The sequence below is a fragment of the Aedes aegypti genome, chromosome 2 (assembly GCF_002204515.2).
Source record: "Aedes aegypti strain LVP_AGWG chromosome 2, AaegL5.0 Primary Assembly, whole genome shotgun sequence".
In the NCBI taxonomy this organism is placed as follows: Eukaryota; Metazoa; Arthropoda; class Insecta; order Diptera; family Culicidae; genus Aedes; species Aedes aegypti.
Window position 1 is genome coordinate 351,153,902 of NC_035108.1, and position 23,223 is coordinate 351,177,124.

At 36.9% G+C, this 23,223-nt stretch overlaps 1 protein-coding gene across 7 annotated transcripts in view; it reads right to left on the bottom strand.

Annotated features, from left to right (window-relative positions):
- Positions 1 to 23,223, bottom strand: part of LOC5578031 (ankyrin-2) — a 333,086-nt gene that overhangs the window by 12,843 nt on the left and 297,020 nt on the right. For 4 of the 7 annotated variants that reach the window (XM_021846274.1, XM_021846273.1, XM_021846271.1 and 1 more), the window contains 3 exons: positions 21,616 to 22,578; positions 7,900 to 8,382; positions 6,916 to 7,045 (listed from right to left, as the gene is read on the bottom strand). In XM_021846274.1, the coding sequence (XP_021701966.1) occupies positions 6,916 to 7,045; positions 7,900 to 8,382; positions 21,616 to 22,578 (1,576 nt within the window). The remainder of the gene's footprint in view (positions 1 to 6,915; positions 7,046 to 7,899; positions 8,383 to 21,615; positions 22,579 to 23,223) is intronic. The other 3 variants (XM_021846276.1, XM_021846275.1, XM_021846277.1) reach the window with 3 other exon arrangements.

A 23,223-nucleotide genomic window follows, 5' to 3' on the forward strand; every position in this document is an offset into this window, starting at 1 on the left:
ACTCATTTCTAGTTATCTAAGAGTGATGTATGACGTCAATAGAAAATACGTCTATCGTTCGGTGTATTTACCACATTATGAACCATCCTCAACGGATGATTTCAAACGAGCTGTCGTACACTGCCTAAGAAAAGACCTTCTGCTGATTGTGGGCAGTGATGCTGATACTCATCACATCATTTAGAGCTCCAGTCTGATGGAATACTTAAGTAGTACAAATCTTGAATTACTTATTATAGGAAATCACCCAACCTTCATGGTATCTGCAAGAGAAAAAATGTTACACATAATGCTCTGCATGGAAAAGGTTCAGTCGCGAGTTGACGAATAGTTTCTGAAGGGATGTACAGCGACGAGTAATCGGTTTTGTGATCGCAGCCAAATAATCTTTTTCTTCGTTTAATTGCTACCTAAAAATATCCGCTGCTGGTGATTTTCCAAAGTTGAATTAGTGATAAATCTGTATCTTGTGGCCGTTATTCAAAATATTCATTAAACTGTGAAATTTCGGCATAAGTAGTTTTCATCATAAAGATTTGCTTGTGATTAATTGTTATAATTACCCTTCGGAATCGACACCATGCCTCTAAACGTCAAGACCAACAAACCACTCAATCGCTCGGGTTCAACGTCGTCTGCATCATCCACCAACAATGAGTTTATTTATTTTATTTATTTGATTCATCAACAGGCTGTAGTGCCCCAATGATGTTTTACTTAATACTATTACAATTAATTTACAAACATTTGTACTGACATTCAACTCAACAGAATTTAATTTTACAATATGCGACGATCATGTATAACAAACAAGCAAACATATTTTAAGGACATGGGTGTTACTGCTGTGATTCATTCAATTAAGGGGGCAGGATCCGTCATTGATTTTGGAATTTTCAAAAGCAGTTTTTTCGTTCAAAACCAAGAGAATTTACAGGAAAATGTGTTCACTGTATTCTTTTCTCCAACCGAAACACAGTGAACACATTTTTATCGAATAATTTTTAGTTTTGAACAGAAAAACTGCTTTAGAAGTTTTGATGATGACGATGATTACGATGACGGAGCGTTGATCGTTAAGGTTCCGAATTTCTGTAGGTTTCCAAGTACGTCGTGGATAATTGAAAAATTCTCGGAACATAACATCGACCGGCCAAGTGTTCGTTTCGAGCGCCTTCTGCTTATACTTCCCATCGATCACCACTTTGTACGATGTATACTGAGAATAGTTGTGAACGTTCCATTTCGGCACCAGTTTAACAATTTCGATCTTCTCAGTTACTTCGTTGATTCCTAGAGATTCGATGACCATGCGAGTAGCTTCTTGCTGGGAAACAGTACAATCGATATTCGATAGGAAAAGGGAAAAATCATTGCTTCTATCCAGTATAAGGCTGTTGGCATTTGAAGAGGAATGAGTATTATTTGTAGTTGTAGATGCATTCATCCTAGAGCCGCAATTAAGTTTCGATAGTGGGGTAGACTGATGAGTTGGACGTTGTATCGAGTTAAACGTGTCTTCTTGAGATACTCGTGCAACAGTTGGAACTTGCTTAGATATCAGCGTAGATAAGGAGTCCGTGATGCTCACTAGCTTTTCCTTCATATCAATTATCTCCACTTCAATATTTACGGAGGAGCAATCACTTTGCATCTGACGAGAAACCTGGTTGTTGAATACGTCTAAACAATCATCGCACAGCCAAATAACGTTTTTTAGGTGACATCGAGCAATCGCTTCACAAACTTCAACACATGCAGCGTGGAAAGACTTCAAGCAGCTTCCCCCGCAAACTACGAATCATCCCTCTTGACAGTTGGTAGGTAGTGAGCTCGAGCATTTTGGGCATTCCATTGTTGCTTCAGATTATACACAGCAAAACGATAACAATGGTGTAAAATGATGTAATCGAAATTGACAAATTTCTGAACTTATTATGTCGAAACTGATCCGGCAAATTCACCAATATGTGGTTCACTAAGAGGCGAAGAAGCACAGGCGAAAATATGGTATTAACGCTATAATTATCACAATGAAATATCGAGTTACCAGTACAACGTGCCGTACCTGAATTTGCAACCATCGCGAGTCTGGACGATTTATGGACGAGAATGCAAGGAATGTTTGAGAGGACCTATGAAAAAATTGAGAGCAATAAAACCGAACTTGCTGAACGCATTACTGGTGTTAAGGGCTAACTAGGGAAAGTGAGAGAGGAGTGTTCTAGTAGCTTGAAGAGACCTTAAGTGGAGTACGGCTAAATTTGGACCATACCACGGAGGCAGTACATCGTATGGAAAAAAATGACGAGTTTCTGGGATTCCGTTTCAAAATAATAAAAATCTGGCTAGTATCTTTCTAACAATTTCTCAAAGATTTGGCTATTCTTAGGATAGCTCTCCTTTTGTAGAACTTAAACGCTTAGCTCGACAACCTATTGCCCCAATTCTTTGTCAGTTTGCCCATCGTCTCACTAGAAACGAGTTCTATCGAAAGTATCTTGGTAAACGTAACCTCAGTCTGCGTAACATTGGTTTCGAGAACGATAATAGAATTTTCATCAACGAGAACCTTACTAGCAAGGCTAGGTCAATTCGTACTGAGGCAATCAAGCAGAAGAAGCTAGGGCGTATACAGAGTGTCACTACTCGAGATGAGGTAGTTTACGTTAAATTTAGTGGCTCTGGGAAACTTGATGCTATACACAATATCCAACAACTGAATTAATAAGAAAATTGTTATACTATATCAGTGGTGGGCGTTTTTCTTTTTATCATTTAATAGCAATCACCGTAGCTAATTTGATATGGCTGTAAATTAATGTGCAAACGATATTCGAACTATGATTAGCTTTAAGTTTATGTTCTCTTTTACTGTTATCACTACAAATACACCGTCTCACACTTCAAATGAGGTGGTCATGAAATTCGATTATGGATAATCTTCATACTGACGTTCACAATGCCTTGAATAATCTCTCAATACCTCGAGCCGTAATTAACTCTGCTCTTGTCGAAGGTAAGCTTAATATTTGTCACATTTACGTACAGAGTTTATGTGCTCGTAACTTTAGCAAGTTTGAGGAACTGAAAAGGACTATCGAAAATAGTAAGCTTGACGTTGTTTGCTTTACTGAAACATGGTTGAATGATACTATTAGCGATCGAATGATTTGTTTGAATGGGTTTAAGCTTATTAGAAATGATCGTAACAGACACGGAGGTGGTATAGGTATGTGTTTTCATTCGAAGTAATCTCTCTTGTCGTGTAGTGTGCAAGTCTTCTGTCAGTGATTCCCAACGCACTTTACAAAGAACAGAATTCTTGATATTGGAAGTTGTGGTTGGTGATCATTGTCTACTTTTGGCTGTCTACTATAATCCACCAGATGTTGATTGTGCTGATATTCTGGAAAAACACATAACAGACTATTCACTTCACTATTCATCTACTTTTTTAATTGGTGATTTCAATACAGATCCCCGAAAGCATACGGGTAGAGCAGTGCGCTTGAACGGTGTTTTTGCCAACATGTCGGATGATGTGGTCAATCATGAGCCTACTTTCTTCTTCAATTCCGGTAGTTCATTATTGGATTTGCTCATCACGGACTCTGCTACTTCAGTGTTGAGGTTTAATCAGATTTCAATGCCAGGTATTTCAAAACATGATCTTATATTCGCATCGCTGCATTTCGATCGCGATTCTCAACAGGCTGGTTTTTGGTGTAGAGATTATTATAATTATGACGCCAACGCAATCCACTCTGAGTTTAGAAATTTCAACTGGAATAGTTTTCTGCAAATTGATGACCCTGATGTTTTATTAAGTGTTCTCAACCCTCGTTTAACCGACTTGCATGAACGTTTCTTTCCAATGAAGTTCAAGAAGTTCAAGAAAAATCTCTGGTATAGCAGAGACATTGAGAAGGCTATGATAGATAGAGATCTAGCATATCGTATTTGGAAAAGAACCAGAAGTAGTCAGCATAGAGCAGATTACAATCATCTGAGAAACCGTGTTAACGACCTCATATCCAAAGCCAAATGCGATTACGATAGGAGAAGATTGAATTTGTCTCTACCGTCGAAACAATTGTGGAATAACGTAAAAAGTCTGGGAGTATCTCATAAAAAGTCGTCATCGCAAAATTGTGCTCATTCATCTGATGTTATTAACGATTATTTTTGTTCCAATTTTTCTATTGATAACAGTGAAGGTTCATACGTTCGAGGTGTTTCGCCAGGCTTCGAGTTTGGGGCGGTTCAGAATGCTGAAATTGTTAATGCAATCTTTGGAATCAAATCAAATTCCACCGGACTGGACAACATTCCAATCAGGTTTATCAGAATCATTGCCCCTTATGCTATTCCTATTTTCGAGCATGTTTTCAATAGAATAATTTTCTCGGAAAAATTTCCTGCTGTATGGAAACGCACGAAAGTTATTCCTCTGCAGAAGAAGCAGGGTGTAAATTCTATTTCAAATCTAAGACCAATAAGTTTGCTTAGTACCATTTCAAAAGTTTTTGAAAGGCTGATAAAGATTCAAATATCAGATTTTATCGACAGAATGAACTTCTTAAGTCCTTTTCAGTCAGGTTTCAGAAAATGTCATAGTACAGAAACTGCACTGATGAGAGTTCACGACTGTGTTGCTACTGATTGATTTCGCAAAAGCATTCGATAGTGTTGTACATAGGAAACTCGTTAACAAATTAAGTACTACATTCAGATTTAGTGTATCAGCAACTAATCTAATTAGAAACTATCTGTCAGAAAGATCTCAAGCTGTATTTTCTAATGGTATATTATCTCCTTTCAAACCTATAATATCTGGTGTTCCCCAAGGATCAGTTCTTGGACCGCTTCTGTTCTCTTTATTTATAAATGACTTGCCTTCTGTTCTCGATTTTTGCTCTATCCACCTATTTGCAGATGATGTTCAAGTTTATCTATGTTCCAACGGAACTATTGATATTCGTAATATGGCCGAGAAGATCAACCACGACTTGTATAAGATCGTACAGTGGTCACGAAAAAAATCACTGCCAATCAATCCATCTAAAATGAAAGCCATGCTTTTGCACAAATTGAAATCTCCTCCAAATTCTCCTTCTTTGAATATCGATGGATTTGAAGTTGAGTTTGTGAGCAAGGCTAGCAACTTAGGAGTTGTATTTAAAAATTCGCTTGAGTGGGATGGACATATAAATTCGCAGTGCTCTAAAATATACAGTTCCCTCAAACGCTTGAACCTTACTACTAGACACCTAGATATTCCAACAAAAAAACATCTGTTTAAGACATTTTTGCTCCCTTACTTTATATATGGCGACTTCATTTATTCCAATGCGTCAATTAGCTCTCTCAATAGACTACGAGTCGCCTTTAATGCGTGCGTAAGAGTTGTTTATAATTTATCGAGATTTTCACATGTTTCGCATCTTCATACGTCAATGATTGGTTGTCCATTTGTAAATTTTTATAAATTGAGGTCGTTTGTGACGCTTTTCAAAATAATTAAAACTAAAGCTCCAAACTTCCTATTTTCTAAACTATCACCTCTTAGAGGCATACGTACAAGAAGTTTTTATGTACCACGACATAGTTCCTTCTATTACGGCCAGTCATTCTGCATCGTGAACTATAACAATCTTCCGAATAATATTAAATCTTGAGAATCGACCACTTGTTTTCGAAGTGAGATAATATCATATTTTCAGTAGATGTGTAGTGATTTTTGTAAAGAGAACATTAGTAGTTAAGTTACGTAAGAATTATTGTAAAACCTATTACTTTTTCACATTGTAACAATTTAAAAGGCAATGCCTTACGTTACGAAGAGTCAATAAATAAATAAATAAATAAAATAAATAAATTGGTATGTACCAGATGATGAATCATTATCTTATCATTGCTACATCATTTTTGAACATGTAGCAATGTAATGACTTTGCATTCTTTATACTCCACAAGCTGGGAATTGGTTGTGACAAAATTTCATGGATTCTCTCCGTAAGGAAACATGTCAGGTATTCGAGCTGCTTTGAAAGCTCTTCCTTCGGCCAACTCAGGGTATAGACTTGTTATCGCATGGCGTACTCAATTTGTGGATCTGAATTCAGCACTCTGTATACCTTGTACGGGTACCTGGTAATTCTTCCATCGCTTGTAATGAATTGGCTTCCAATTTCAAAGTGCTGGGTGAAGCTTCAGATCAATTCTTGGGCGGCAACTCAGCACAAGAAATATTGGAGTGGTTTGGAGTCGTGTCGTCAAACAAAATTCTACATTACTGAGCCATCTCCAAGGGTGGCGAAGTATTTACCAAATCTGACAAAGCAGAATTACAGTCTCTTAATCAGAGCGTTGACTGGCCACTGTTGACTCAACTAACATGGCATAAATATTCAGCGTGCTGACTCATTTATGTGTGATAGTTGTGATTCCGATTATGGTACTTCGTTTCACCTGATATGTAACTGTCCAGTTTTCACGCATGACTTGAAATCGGTAGAACATGGTAACTGGCGAGGTATAAGAAGAGCCTTCAAACTCTGAGAACCGCACGAAACGCAGCTACAAGCTGGATGTGCGTTGGGCAGCCCCAATTTGGAGTTTCATTAGACCATCTCAAGATTTCGAATTGAATTATAAGGAGATTCCCCAGATCGCGGAAAAAATCGCTATGATACAATTACGAAATAGTTTCAGGATATTCTCGGGATACCGATAATAAATTGAATCGGAACACAGATCTTGCTGGAAATTTTTAGAATTCCGTGAGGAACTTTTTGTAACTATCGGTTAATAAAGCAAATTCATTTTATTAAGCGGCCCGTGATCTTATTGAAAATTTAAACTAGGCTTCAGATTGAGCACCACTGTCTTAGAGATTCCAGTTGCACTTACCCATCTTCCGTTTCGTCCACAATGGTGTTGCTTTCCGTTCGGCTGTCCGCAGTGGGCAAGCGCTCGTCCGCCGGTGGTTCACTGGGTTCCACACCTGTCACCTGGTCGGTATTCTGCACTAGGTAGTTCTCTGCAAGTTCACGTTCAAATAGAGGCTATTAGGTTTCATCATCATCGATCGTCAAGCAGATCCACGCGATTGGATTTTAAGAAGGTTTTATGATTATCATCAGGCATTCTCACTGGGTTTACAAGGTTTTTCGTTATTAGTTGTTTTTCAGAGTCGAAACATTCAAAAACTTTCAGGAGATTGTTAGTGAATTCTACTTGAGAACATTACGGGAGACAAACATTCCGCGAGTAGGTGAAGAGTTTGGGAAATTGTGGGAACATTCAAGCGAAAGAATTGTATTTAATTTGTTTGTCATTTACTGGCTTTAAGCTTATGCTCGGTGTTACTATAATTGATTTGAGTTAATAATTTTAAACGAGATGTTACTAAGATACTATCAAGTTTCTACAGATGGTAATGAATGCACCACTGCAAATAGGCTGAAAACTGTCATGCAAAAAAGAAAACACGCAAAACTCATCAATATACTTAAGAAACCTAAAAATCGACAGCAAAGCAAAGTAAGTCATCAAAAAATTGAGCGAAGCGACTTAAAACTAAGGAAAGCGTTAAATATGTTAAACTAAATGAAAAGCAAACAAGCACACAATAAAAAATAAGATTAAATCTTTGAAACAATACGGAAGGTTAGTTAGTATTCAGCGAAAAAAGAGACACACGATACTTTCGGGATTAGTAACACGCACTGGTGATGGTTAGTATTTATTGGTTGGTGCAAGAGGAGAACAGTGCCACATTAGCGAAGAATCCATGGAACAACTGTTGAGGAATATTGCAGCCAACGAGAGCGAGATCCAAGTACAGAAGGAAATAAAAGGAGTAATTTAGAAGGTGATTACAGTTCTACATACTATCATCAGTGAAGTTGCTCTCGTCTGAAGAGTTATTCGGAATGACCGTCACCACTTGCTCGGAACTGATCCCATCACCGTCAGCAGTCAGATCGCAGAAGTTTGAATCGTTAGTGGTTTTGATCGGTACTAAAATGTCCGTTTCGGAGCCGAAAGCCGCCTGTTGGTCGTCATCCAATAGGGTTTCACAATTGATAGCTTCAATGTCAATCAGGCCTTGTGAATCGTCGCCATCGCCACCGGAAGTAGATACGACCGATTTCGATTCCGAGTGTGGTTCCGCACTGTCGTCGATGGCATCGGCCTCAGTAACGATTATCATGTGGGGTTCCTGAGGTTTGACTTCTGATTCGACGGGTTGCGTTTCAGTAACACAACTGTCCGATCTATCGACGCTTTCTACTAAAATTGGTGCGCTTTCGGAAGTAACTGCGGTGTCAACGGCGGCTGAATCGCACTTTTGCTGGACAGAGATGACTTTACCTTGAGAGGTGGATTGCAATGGCCAATATACATAATGGTGAGTTAACAAAACGATAGTGCTCGCACTCGGTTGGGGGTTTTAAGTGGGTTTATGTGGAAAGAAAGGGCTTTAGGTTTGTTGGCTATCGAAGTGTTCAACTCAAGGCTTTCTGAAAGCTGTTAGGCGTTCTACATCAGCAGTTTTGCAAGATCCGGCATTAGTTGAACTTTGCAATTTAACTTTTGCTCTACATAGAATTTTTTTTTTTTTTTTTAATTTTTGAGTGATTTTGGTCGGTTTTTAGTTAAGTATACTGAAAAATTCTACTATTGGTAGTAGGGTGCCGGTACCAATGGTTGTAATGTACCAGTAGATTGGACTATGGAATAAAACGTACATTTTTAGATAAAACCGACATGTGTTATTTTTGGTGAATAGATCGCCTCTAGTTTAGTCGATTTGCCAAATTTCAGCTTTTTACTCTATCAAAAAGTCATATAAATAATTAAATTTACGCAAAAAACTTGCTCCCTTGCACCAATAGTAGCCGTAGTGTTCCAGTAGTGGATCAACGGATGGAAGCAGTTTTTAAAATGGATGTATAAAAATGAAGAAAAGTCCCAGAGATGATCTTTATGCTTCATTCGAAAGATATTAGTTGCTGTTCCGAGGGGAAAATGTTAAACCTATGTAAAAATTTACCATTTTGTTTAAAATTCCTTGTATCATTCCCGAACGTCTACTACTGGAGCACTAGCGCAACTACTGGAACACGTGTACCAATAGTGGCTCAAGCGATTTTATGTTAAAAAAATTAGTTTTATCACTCTTTTTATATTTTTCCCATATATTAAAGGTTGAAATCTTTCTGTTGACGCCAAAAGATCTCTGTTAAGGCTTTTCGTTATTTTGTTATGATTTTTTATAGCTTATGTAGTCCACTAATGGCACCGGCACCCTAGTATAGCCTTCAAACAGTTTTTTTTTTCGATCAACAAAAACAAATACATAATTTTCCTTGTTTATGGCTCCCGTACAGTTTGGACGAAATGAAAAATTGCTTGAAGAAATTCAAAGTCGATTTTATCAAAAATATACTCTTTTCTACCGACTTAACATATCAGAGATATTTTATTGGAATCAAAGACATTGAAAGTTCAAATAAAATGTCGGATATTTTTGTTTTTCTCCAAACAATCTGCTCTACAATTAACAATTGGTCAAAAGCATAATAACGAATTGAGATCAATTTTAATTTGAAGTGAAATACTTTCATACCCCGTTCAAATGACTAGAGGTATGTAATACGCGTATTTTACAAAGTAATCCTATGGCATAAGTCTTTGCCCCAAAAATAGTTTATCAAGCTTGGAAATGGATTGCAATACCTAGGAATTTCTAGACTATTTAAACGTTAGAAAATTCATTTCCGTCAAATTTTAAGTTACATAGATGACTTTCCTTGTAGAATATAAGAGCGATTTAGGTAGTCCATTAATCACTGATATACCAATACTTGTTTTAGAAAGGTATATCGACCTTTTCTTAACTCTCTAATAGGGGCCTAAAGCCCTGTCCCGATTTTAGTGCCAAACGCGTAAGTTTAAGCCAAAAACACATGTTTACTCAATTTTCTAATGTTTTTCGTTGGTTTAAGTCAAAAAACATTTTTTTAGATTTTGTCACACCCCTTGCCTTAAACTCAAATTTTGGGTGTATTTTGTTTTCCGTGTCCCTTCCGAAATGTCAGATATGATATAGCCGTTATTTGAGCGGGAAAAAATGCTAAAGTAGTTGAATTAACATACTCTTTCGGGTTATTAATTAAAAACAAGATTTTATTAAAAATTTTAGGACCCTATTCCCACTACTTTGTCGAATATTTTTTTCACGAAAAAAGCGTCTTTATAAAAAAAAAGTGCTTGAAAAATATGTTGAAAATGGTCTAAATTTTACGAAATCAGTTTTTTTATTGTTTTGCAACAGTCAATTGATTGTTTATCAATATTTTAACAATTGAAACAGTTACTCGACTTTCAGACTAATCTGATGAGTATTGAATCATATTTTATTAATTATTGCAAGCTATTCATGTGGTTCAGTTTGTCTCGAGTTTGTCGAAAACCAATGGAGCTCTGGAGCTACCATGGGAAAGAGAGGTTTAAACAGGCTTCCGACCTTTTAGGAGTTCTGTCAAAAAACTATTGAAGTTGCCTCATTTTACGGTATTGGAATACAGTAATTTCGGCTGAAATTGATAATGTTTCACGTTTTTTCTGATCTTCTCCCTATAATGTTGTCAATGCCAAACAAAATTGGCTCGATTGGCTCATGTAATGAAATTTTCCAACAAATGTGATTTTAGAGTTAAAAATTATCCCTAAAATAAAAATGAATCGGTTGATCTCATTTCGGGTTGAAATTGATCACTTGTCAATGCGATTAGTGTTAATTTTGAAAACAACTTTACTTATTTGACGTAGGCGCTCTGAGTCAGACTATGTTTGCTAAATTCTAAACAATACAATATTTATGTAAATAATAAATAATAAAATATCTAGAATACCGCGTAAAACTCCTAAATGTACGCAATTTCCATAGGAATTTCGAACCAACTAACATAAATTCAACTATTTAAAAAAAAAATTAAAGCCAAGTATGCCCAATAAATCGGCTTCGATTCCAACTTTATATCATAACTTCAAAAACACTCATGTATTTGAATAAAGCAAAAGACTACAGTGCTATATCAGGTACAATATTGAGTGGCGGGTCATTTTTTTAGTGCAATAATTTCAAATTTATTGGTAGAATCATACGTAAGTTACAAAAATAATTTTCGAAGGGATTGATAATAGATAAAGGTCAGACTCGATTATCCGGAGACTCGATTATCCGGAATTCGATTATCCGGAATTTTAGATTCGATTATCCGGAATTTGATTTTTGATGATCTTTTTTCCAATTTTCAAGCAAAATCTGCGATAATTTGGTATTGCAATATACCGCAAAGTGCCCTAATTCAGCGCATTGCCTAATTCCGCGCATTTCATACAAAATTATTTACATATGGAAATACACATCAATACTGCAGCAACTTTTAACGCCATTTGATGCTACTTTGATTTAGAATAAGTTTGAATCACAAATAAAAGCAAATAGAGCAATTTTTCGCGGCGTAAAAAAATAATCAGTGGAGGCCCGTCTGAGTAGACGCCATTTTTTCAATTTCCTTAGCGTCCGTGCTAAGACTGTAGGACACAAACAAACGTGATTTCTATATTGAAAATGTTTTGTTATTTATGCAATATTCTATGAAACTACTTGCTACAGATGTGTTTCATGATGCTTCTATGAAATCTTATCAAATATTAGCATAATTATTGAGATTTATCCCAAAAAGTATTGCGCGGCATTAGGGCACGTCATTTTTCATAAGTCCCTAATTCCGCGCACTGCTATTTACAGAACAACAAACAAGTAAAACATGCTATATTGGTCTTCACAGCTGAATATTTATCTGAGGAAGTATTTTCATGCATAAATACGTTTCGCAAACAACCGGAATATCGGGAAAGCCCACTTACAGGGAAACTAGCGGCCGTTCAGAAACCACGTGGTCATTCATGGTGGGAGGAAAAGTTTGTCCAAAACCAAGGTCCATAAACATTTGTTATTGTATGAACAGTGCAGAATACGAATATACAGACTTAAATTATTTTACAGGAATCCGTGAAATTCAACGTAATCCCAGCAGTTGAAAATTAACGGAGTACGGTAATTTTTTACAGTTTTCGGTAAAATTTCACCGCAATCCGTTGAATTTCGACGGAATTACGGTGTTTTAATTTACCGAACTGATCAGCTGTTGAGATTACGGTGAAATTCACGGAATTACGGTAAAATAATTTAAGTGTGTAGAGGTAGTTGGGGCGATTTCGCCAAACTGCATATTTTTTTGAAATTTCTTCTGGAATAACATGCAACCCCAAAGCTGACAAGGAAAAGGAAAAAATATCAACGTTTCCGCAGTCGCGAAACGTCCAAATGCTGAAAAATTGAAAAGTATTGTATTCAAAATATTACTGTTATAAAAACCACAGTGTTCGGAGCAGTTTTTCCAAAGTTGCTGATAAATTTAAACACAAGACTATAGTTATTTCAAATGTCTGCAACTTTTTCTGGCATAAAAAATCATTTCAAAGGCTTTTTATGTTTCTGTGTAATGCAATCGCAATTGCATATTTGCTGGGAGGTTCATGTGAGGGTTTGCGCATGATTGATACAAACACAGAGGAATAAGTAAAAAACTCAGCAATGACAGAATAAGAAGACCGTCTTCGCGAGTCTCGTCTCAGGAAAAGACTATAACAAATGTTTATCCATATTTCAAAAAAATATGAAAAAGTCTACGTTACGGCTCATACAAAACTTTACTTTTTTTTCATACAAAAAGTGTTGTGGAGGGGGGTAGGGGGTTGAAAATGTTCAATTTCAGCGTTACGTAATGAATGAATGCCTTATACAAAATTAATGTTAATTTGATTGTTTTGCAAGTGCGCGGAATTAGGCATTCTTCTGCGCGGAATATGGAAAAGCGTTAAAAAATGCGCATATTAAGCAATTTCAACGAGTGAACTATTTCAAAAAAAATCACAATTGTAACGTGTGAATACAGTCTAGTTTATATTTTTGCCATAATCTAAAACAGATTTGCTAGCGATCCACCCATAAAGCTATTTTGTTGATGCAATACTAATTTTTAATTAAGCATTTGAAATGTTTTATTCGTTAACTGCGCTGAATTACGGCACTTTACGGTACAATATGAATGGTTTTCCAGTTTTGAGAGTATTTGAAAAAAGGGGGGTTTGGAAAAGTGTTTTTTTGTGTATGCTGGTCAAAACATTATTTTTCTTGTAAAGACCCCTACTGTTCCTAGAAATAATTTCTGGCTACGCCACAGCATCATATAAATAAAACAACGAAAAAAGATAATGTTTAAGTTCTTTTATCAAAGAATTCGATTTTGTTCTTAGTGATTCGATTATCCGGAGTGAAAAAAAATCGGTTATCCGGATAATCGAGTCCTGTATTTGCTTCTCTGATAATTTTTGGTGAAGATTATGTGATAATTATGATTAGAATCATAACAACGGTAGGAATGTTACCTTAATGGATTGATTCAACAAAATATGAACTGTTCGTCGCAGTAGGTGTCGACATAGACTCTTGTACATTAACATTAAAACTCCCATACCTTTCCTTTTACCTGATTTATACCTTTATAAAAGCGAGCTAGGAGCGCAGCGAGCTAGGTGGGCGGATCAAGTGCGTATCGATTTGGCGAGCGTGGGGCAGAACCGAGGATGGAGAGATGCGGCCTCGAACCGAGTATTGTGGCGTGAAATTGTTGATTCAGTATTATCTGTGTAGATGTTAACTAAATAAATGAATAATACCTTTATAAAAAATAACTTTTGATGGTTCGACGCTAAAAGTGTCGACTAACCCTACGTTCACGTTGTCTTTAGAGTACTTCCCGTGACAACCATGGAGATGCAGAGGTGATCTCGGTCTCTAGTAACAATGGACGTCACACTGATATTCGTTCCCTTCCCCGATGACCGTAACCACGTGGCCGGCGCCGTTATTGTCTTTTAAATGCTTGGAATTTTCGAAAGCGTACATTAAAGATGAAAAGCAACTCCCAAACTACATCACTTGGTTCCTTGTGCAACTTCGATTATTCTGGTCAATCACGGAGTAGCAACTACGAATTGTACGGTCATCAATGCTTATGCTAGAAATAAAATTTTGAAGACATTCAGAAGAAAAAAAAAACTTCTAAGAAATCATTGAAGAAATCTTCGATGAAACTTCAGGAAAAATGGAAGAGTTCTCAAAAATGTTATAAATTACATGGAGGATAAAACAGCGGAACAAAAATAACCTTTTCGTTAGTTTCAAAGATCAAATTATGTGTCTCTACTAAATTTGGGGTTGCTGAATCCGTTGCCATTTTCAGAAATGAACTAGAACAGATCGTCAAAGTTGCATAAACCACTGATTTAATGTATGTTTAAAGGAAATTCGACTATGATTCATATTTAGTTAGTAGAACGGTCGGTTCTCACCTCACGCCACACGTGCAAACCCATTTGTCTTCGAACAACGCTCTGAAACTGATCAGAAAATGACGGCAATGTAATGAATTTTCAAAATTTCAGGTTATTGTTAGTTCGTCATCTAAATTTCAGTCAATTCGGACTACCGGGTACCTCCGTTGGTTTGACCACATTTAATATGGACACTTTTTAATGTGTGTCCTGCTAATTTGCACATCGTTTAGATTGAAAATGATTCAAACGTCATTTAGCTCATGGAACGGAGTAAAGTGAAATGCTACGTTGTGGAAAGGAACGCAGAATCAAATCAAAAAAGCTAATAGGGTAACCAGAAGTACAATTTTGTATTGTTCGTAGGGTGACTAGAAGTTCAAATTAGAAATAAACCCCGATGGTTTGCATGAGGTGCCGTTCAAATTAGCAAGGGTTCACGGTACCACAAGCTGAGACACAGAGCCCCAAATTTGGACATTTTCTATGAAAAAAAAAAACTTTGGGTTACTAACTTTTGTCACTTGTGGTTATCCTACGAGTGGCGTGAGGTGAGAACTGTCGGTCTCGTGTTAATCACCACTTCACTTGAGTCGAGCACTGTCACCTAGCTATACGAGATCAACAATTCTCACCTCACGCAACTCATAGAATTAACCCAACTGACTGTAAATCTCACTTCAATATTCTAATAGGAATTACTGGGTCAGTTTAAGTGAGTAAAATCTGATTTCAAACGGAGATGAAGAACAGGTGACCGCGCAACGATTCAATTTCAAAAAGTGCTCCGCAAACCCCTGAACTAGACTATCGAAATACATACATTTTTCCTTATGGAAGGTGGAACGGTTATTGCAATACGAACGCTGTATCTATCGTTTTAAGCATCAACTCACATCAAGGCGTCAATAGGCGCGTGGTGTACGCACGGGCCTAACGATCGCAAGGTCCTTGGTTTGATTCCAGTTTGCCGCGAAACATATTTTTGTTTTGAAATTTTGGTTTCATAAGGCAAAGCTATGAATTCCAACCCGATTTATTGTGGCGAATTTTCATAAGCGGTTCCTATGTATTTCGATATTCGATTTGCCTGAGTGTAGTATATTTCAGTACCTAAACACTGATTTATGTAGCAAATTTAGCGTAAAAATCAGCTTACAAGCTGGAAAACTTGCATGCAAGATGGCTTGCCGATAAATAATTCATTTTCAACTATCAATATCTCAAAAACCAGATGTGCTATGACATTTTCAGAAACGGCAACAGATTCATCGATCTCAAATTAAGTGAAAAGTATTTTGTAGCTTGAGTCAAAAACTTGTTCCGCAGTGAAATGAATCTTCGAGATGTTTAGAGCTATCATTTATATACAATCCCAGAGTTGCCTGTCTGTGATTAACGCTTTGAACAGATTCACCAAAATGTTTAATTGAGGGCTACGGAATAAATTTTAAAGCACTACAACAGAAGAATATTCGAGAATTTCCCGTATCCTTCTTATCTCTAATTCGTAGAATGGTCTTGTACTTTACAAATATCTCAAAGCAGGAGAAACTCTACAACAGAATTTAAGACTGTTATAATTTGAGATTAGAACCTTACAGATCAAAGAAATATGGTTAGAGCATAAATTGAGGCGGTTTTTTTTTTCAGAAATGCTATTGCCGTGGAGAAATTTCTTAACTCTCTCTTTTCCATGGTAGTTTCAGAGCTCCATTGATTTTCGCCAAAAACAAATCGAATCAGATGAGTGATATGCAATAGTTACTCATTAGATCAATACAATAGGCAATAAACTGATAAACGATATCTCCGCTAGTCGATGTCACGTGAGAAGAAAATATCTCTCCATAACTTGATATCTATTTTAAAATCTTCTTAATTGGGGAAACGTGGTCTAATTCTTGTTTGGAGGTTAATAAATACTTGCTATTTATAATAAAAATTGAAATACATGAAAATAATAAAAAATATTTCCAGTATAAAATATGTGATTTTTCGAGCATTTCGAAAAAAAGTTTCAAGTTTAAAATACTATCAACAAAATAATAATGCTTTCTTACAGAAGTGATACATGTATGTGTCGGTGTATTCTATAACTCGATAATTCTATAAGTCGATGGTCCCTTGAACATCGAGTTACGGAGAGTCGACTGTAGTTCCTGTAGAACACTTAGAGTTCATCCCTTTCAGAATGAGTTTTCTACGCAACTCAGCAGTCAAAAAATCATGAATGGCTCATCTGTTTGAATCGTTGCCTCGGAGTTTTCAAAGTTTTCTTGCACAAAGCCCGTAGGTCTGGTAGAATTATAATTATCCTTGCTACATTAATTCTACATTAAGTTTTCATGAGTTTTTGACGGGTTTCAAGATTGAGTCATTTTTGAGTTTCATGATTGAATGATTTTGCATGAAAATCTCAAGCGTGATATTTCCGAAGCAGATCGCTAATGAGGGGGAGAGCTTATTGATTGAAATTTGTGTGTGAAGCTATCAACACTGATTACTTTTAGAACACAATGACAACAATAATATTGAGATGGATGTATTTTACATTTCGTTTAATCATACCTATGGTTGCATCGAAATATGTGCAGAGTTGAATGAATCATACAAAATAGATAGGTGGAACAGCAATTGATCGTTTGAATTTCAGTGTAATAATATATATGAAATCATATGACTGATGAAAGCTCAAAAGTGATTGATAAGATAATTCTTATCAATGGATCATTTGGTCAAATCCTGTAATTATGCTGTACATATAAGGTCGAATAAGTCGTCATGCCGAATGTATTGTGGAACCTTTTTAAACTTTATGGTAACGTTCAATACGTTCCATTGAACACGTTATAGCAGATTTTCTAAACCTTTACCTCCCACCATGGTAAGTACTTACTTTTACAAAAATAATCATGTTATGTTCCAATCTAAAATTAATTCAATTCAATGAATAAATCTCGCATAACTTATGGTCTCGCCCTAAAAGCCATTGGTAACCGAGTGATAAAAAACTACCATCGCTGTGAGGTAGAAGAAAAACTTCTCTCCACCGTAACGTTCATAAATAACTTGTAAATCCATTCTTTTGCTCAGTACAACCAAGCTACACACTTGGTTACCTGCCTTTTAGGGCGAGATCATAAAATAAGCAAAAAATGTTTTAAATATTGATGTGCTATTCAGATGGCAATTAAGGCTAACAATTGTGTAAATTATTGATAGATTTGTTCAAGAATCCCTTCCGTTAGATTTTATCTGAATATCGTTCCCTCCATAAAAAGCAAAAGTAAGATTTTGGTTCCCTCTCTTAGTACGTACATATTGCTTGAATGGCCTTTACAGGTACGCTAAGTGAAGAAACCCCATTATAATAAAGAAGGTAAATAATACCAGTTAAGGCTTGGGAAAGCCCCAACAATATATCATACAGTAAAAACTATAGAGTAGAGCGGTTCAAATTACATAAACATTTGAAAATTCAATCTCCCATATATCAATCCCTCTAATAAAAATAGTATTCTATGAAATTTTCAGCAATTTCAGTGTTAATTCAACCCTTTAACGTAATACACTGAGAAAAATTTACAGTACTGGACAGAATAAAGTACGCGTTGGCCGTTTTTCCATACAAAATGATCAAGTTTGGAGTCTTATATCTCGGTTCCTAGTTGTCCGATTGACCTGAAATTTTCACCGCAGCTTGAAAGTAACCTCAAATTTGCTAGGCTAGAAATTCATAGTTTTTCATTAACGAACTTTTAAGTTATCGCAAATCTCAAATTTTGATAAAAATGACAAAATTTTAAAGTAAAATTAATTTTTAAATGAAAATATTTAGAGCAATATGTCCTTCTGCAAAAATGTACAATTTGATAAGACACACAAGTTTGCAGAACATCATTTTTCGGTAAAGCTGATTGTTTTCAAAATATTTTCAAAATTAAATTTTGCAGTTTTTTGCAAATTGAGAGATTTTTAATAATTTAAAAGATTGTGTTTCAAATGCAGTGATATTTTAATTGAGTATAATCTATGTTATATCTAGGCTGTGGTGAAAATTTCAGATCAATCGGAACACTAAAAGCTGAGATTCAGATCTCCAAACTTGACCATTTTGTATGGGAAAACGGCCAATGCGTACTTTATTCTGTCCAGTACTGTACATGTCAAGTTCGTGTGTTTTACTTATAGATTTGCGCAATGAGAAGAACCTCATGACTTGAGTGTGGTAGCCATATGGATTTCGTCATTGACTTCACGGTATAATAACATTCTCTAACACCATACATTATATCCAATGCTGGAAGTAATGCAATTTATTTATAGAAAATTAGAATGAACTCCTCATCTTTACTCGGACATCTACACTAATAGAAAGAAAAACGAATCCGCAAATTTTCCTCTAACACTTTCAGTTTACTTTCACTAACATGATGATGACTATCGATCGACATGACACTGAATCCGTGTTGGGTGATGATCTATGCACTGCACCCATAGGTTGACGCATACGAATTTGAAATGGAAAGCTTCAGGAACTTATGTGGAAAATTATGGAATTCATGTTGTCGGTTGATGAATCAGTCCATGAAGCAAAACTAAAGAATTGAATGTGTAACACACACAAAGTTTGTGAGAAAATCACAACAAATCGATATAGACGTTCATTAATCGATCCATAATTTTGAACACACGGATCAAACGTGTGGATTTTTCTCAGTGTAGAAGACAGATCTGGTGCAGTGTTTAGAAATCACGCCTCTCACGCCAAGGACCTGGGATCAAATCCCTTCCCCGAGATAGTCACTTATGTCGTGAACAGTTTTAGTGACGACTTATTTCGGAAGGGAAGTAAAGCCGTTGGTCCCGATATAAACTAGTTCAGGTCTTGAAATTTCATTAATGAAGATAGAGAAAAAAATCAAAGGGGGTTGTGTACAAGACACAACCGCATGACGTTAACTAAACTACGCCAAGGGATTTTCTGCATTTGAATTTTAGTCGAAGGTCATAGTTGCAGCCTTCCTTTAGTTCAAACTCTAACAAAATATCGTGACGGTCGCAACATTTTAGATTTTCAATCGACACCTAGTATATTGCCGTAAGATGTAGTTAACATCAAAAAAAGAATGAGCGAAGAAGTAGAAATTGGTCTCCTCTTATAGTGCGCTTCCCGTGCGCTTGCGTAAGAATGGGGTGGACATTTTCCCAATTTTCGACAATCTTTCGTCAAAAATCAAAAGTTTTCTCCATTTGAGTAAAATGTTGTATAAATTCCAAAACCGAATGGTTGGAAAATATTGAAAATGTACCGATAAATGGCTGAATTATTAGAATTCAAAGTCTTACATAATTTCGTGACAGTCGCGACATTTTAGATTTTCGATTGACACCCAGTATATTGCCGTAAGACGCAGTTAACGTCAAAACCATTCAATGCCCATGGTGTATGTACACGCTTAAATAATTTTACAGGAATCCGTTTACAGGAAACCGTTATCTAAACAGCTGAAAAGTTTGGTGAAATAAATTGACGGAGTACAGCATTTTTTTACAGTTTTCGGTAAATTTTCACCGGAACCCGTTGAATTTCGACGGATTTACGGTGTTTTATTGCACCGCTGTTGAGATTACGGTGAAATTTGCGGATTACGGTAAATTACGGTAAAGTGTTACTATTGATCAACAATCAAATAATTATTGATTTACAATTAAAATTTACAACGATTTCCATTATTTTAGATAATTTCAAACATCTTTTGTTCAAGAAAATTTTGTTTGAAGCATTTTTTTCCAATCCATACCCATCGTGGGTGGGAAGGGGTTGTTAGTAGCGAATAAACCAAATATATTTATGTGGAATTTACTTTGAAAAAATAAAAAAATGTTTCTACTGTGATGCAAATAGTACGTAATCATCTCAAAGTGAAAATTTTTTCTTCAGCTATAAAAACTAGATAGGCAACAACTCAATCGAACGAATCGGAAAAGAGATTTCATTTTTTTTTTTTTTTTGGTTTTAAGAGATTTTGCCCTGACGGGGCATTCGTCTCTGCGAGATTTCATTCAATTTCATTGCCCCATTTGAGATTATAATTCAGTGAACTTCTGCAAAAACCTCAACCAAAAAATATCTAAAAATGAATTGATTCCTTCAGATACTTTCTAAATAAGTTTCGATATTTTTTACTAGCATCAATACGGATATTTTACCGGCGAATTATTTTAGTTTTGTCATTTAAATTTTCATACAAACTTTCCAACTTGAAGGTGAAGGTTCAAACAGCCACCTTGAAGGTGGAGGTTTACACCAAAATGGCTGAAAAATTGTATCATAATTATTGTGTACTAGACTCGACTCTGGAAGACTCTGGAGACACTGGAAGTCGAGTTTAGTACACGACACTTAAGACGGTCTTACAGTTGAGGTCAAGTACGCATATCTGTCAACGGATACAAACTCTAGTGGAGTTAAATGGTGTAGTACTAAATTCGGTTTTTCATCTACTTATTTCAATAATCTTTTTGATCTAGCAAAACCTTGAGTTGAACAGCTCTTACCTTATGAATACGTCAAGAGAGAAACCTCACACTCTCATTATTCTGGAAACGTTACGGCAGTGAAACCGTATTGGTTAATGGTGCATGACTTCTGCGTGGAATAGTGCAGCTATGTGAGAGTTAGTAAAGCCCCTATTTCGTAACTACCGAAAGTAATCGATAGCGAATGGTAATAAAACGTTTCAAACCAAAAAATGAACCAGAATTAAAGGAGAACCAAACCAAAATATATCGGAAAATAGAAATCAAAGCTTTTATAGAACAAAAATAAATAGCCATAACAAGCGATTGTTGTTTGTACAGAACGGAAGAGAAACCATTGGGGGGGCATTTCATTACATCGTATCCTTCCACCTAGTTGTCATAGTGCGCAGATTACTAGAACTTTAAATGATAAATCATACAAAACGAATCGGCACGTGGGGATACCGACTCTCCCGAAACACTATAACCGAAGCTAGATTTGCGTTCCAAACATGGGGTAGATGGAATGGGGTTGGGACTAAACCAATTGTTCATAGTGTGTGTAAGAGGGTGAGTGATTACAGTTAAAATTTTGGATGAAATTACCTGTTTCGTCGTCATCACTCAGCTCGCCGCCAGTTTCATGCAGAGCTACGTCCGATCCACTGGATGAACCACCTGTTCGACTGGAATAACTTGCTACGCCGGTTGCGCTGGTGGCTCCGGGCTGCGTAACCGTTATGGACGGAGTAGGACAATTGGATCCGACCGGTTGATCCGGTGCTAGATCTCTTCCCTCACCACCGACGATCCGATCTTCGTCACTTTCCGAGCTACTACCTCCGACGATGAACTTCTGCGGGGAATCATCATCGTCGTCCTGCGGGGACTGATCGATCACACTCGATCGTCGATCGTCTTCCATTTCGTAGTCGTAGTGCTCCTCGGTGATGATCACCAAATTGCTGTTGTCGTCCTCGTCGGTGGTGTTCTGATCCTTCTCCATCTTGGCGTAGTTCTCCGGCGACGTTTGTACGAAAATAAACTCATCTATGTCGCCGGAGTAATCCGCTGCCACTTCGGAGATATTGTTGTCGGAGGAAATGATCACAATCTGCTCGGTTTTCTGTTCACCTTCACCCGGTGTCGAGAAGGACTTTTCAAACATTCGGCCAGCGTCCACCCGCAGGGAACCTGGTGAGGGGTCCATTCTATCTAAACTATACCTTCGATCGTTGGAGACATCCTCCAAGTTGACCGACGAGATCTCTTTCGTTACCACTTCCGGCTGTTCGCCTTGATCATCACTCGCGACAACGGGCGTAACTTCCCACTCAATGTCTTCAACGTTCGGCCTGTGGGCTAACTGTTTGTTGATCTTGATGTTGACCTTGGAGTGCTTCTTGATCGTCCGAACCTTGCCACTTTTGTCCGTTTCCAGATCGAGCTGTTCAAAGTCATCCGTAGAGTCACCACCTTCTTCGTATTCTTCCTCGTCATCGTCGTCCCCGGTGGTGTCGTGTTCGGCGATCGCAGCCTGGATGATCTCCTGAACATCCTCAGCAACAACTGCAAGAGTGCGCAACAAGGGTACAGGAAGGAAGCAAACACGAACACAAGCATCACGTGGTGTGTTGATTGGTTGATTGGTGCACATGACACGGAAAAGCAACGGTGAGTTATAATTCGATATGATTGTGGGTTAACAGTTTTGCATCGCATCCAGGCACGATCGTGGTGCAGAGACGAGAGTTCATTCCGTGCAGCATTTGTGAATCGAACCAGGGGTAATTGTGCACGAGATTCATCATATGAGAGCGCGTGGTGGTAGTTGTTTCATATATTCGGAACGATTTGCAGGTTATCGAAGTTGCGGTTGATATCACGACGATGGGACGGTTGAAAATGGGTTGTTCGGAAGGTTTGATTTAGATTAGTATAAAACAAAAAGAGAGTTCGATGGTTGTGATGATGGGACGGACTGTCGGTCGATGGTGACAACGTGTTCCGTTTGTTCATTTTCAAGTTTTTGCTTTCATTCAGGCCCATACGGGTTAAAAGATTCTGTCAAGAAATTAATGAATTCATGAAATGAGTCATTTCAAGTCATTTATACAAAATTTATTGGAATTGAGCTAGAAATAGTTCTAGAAATTTATCAAGGCTATTATCCCGAGATTTTTGCTTGAATTCATACAAAGATCTCTTCTAAAG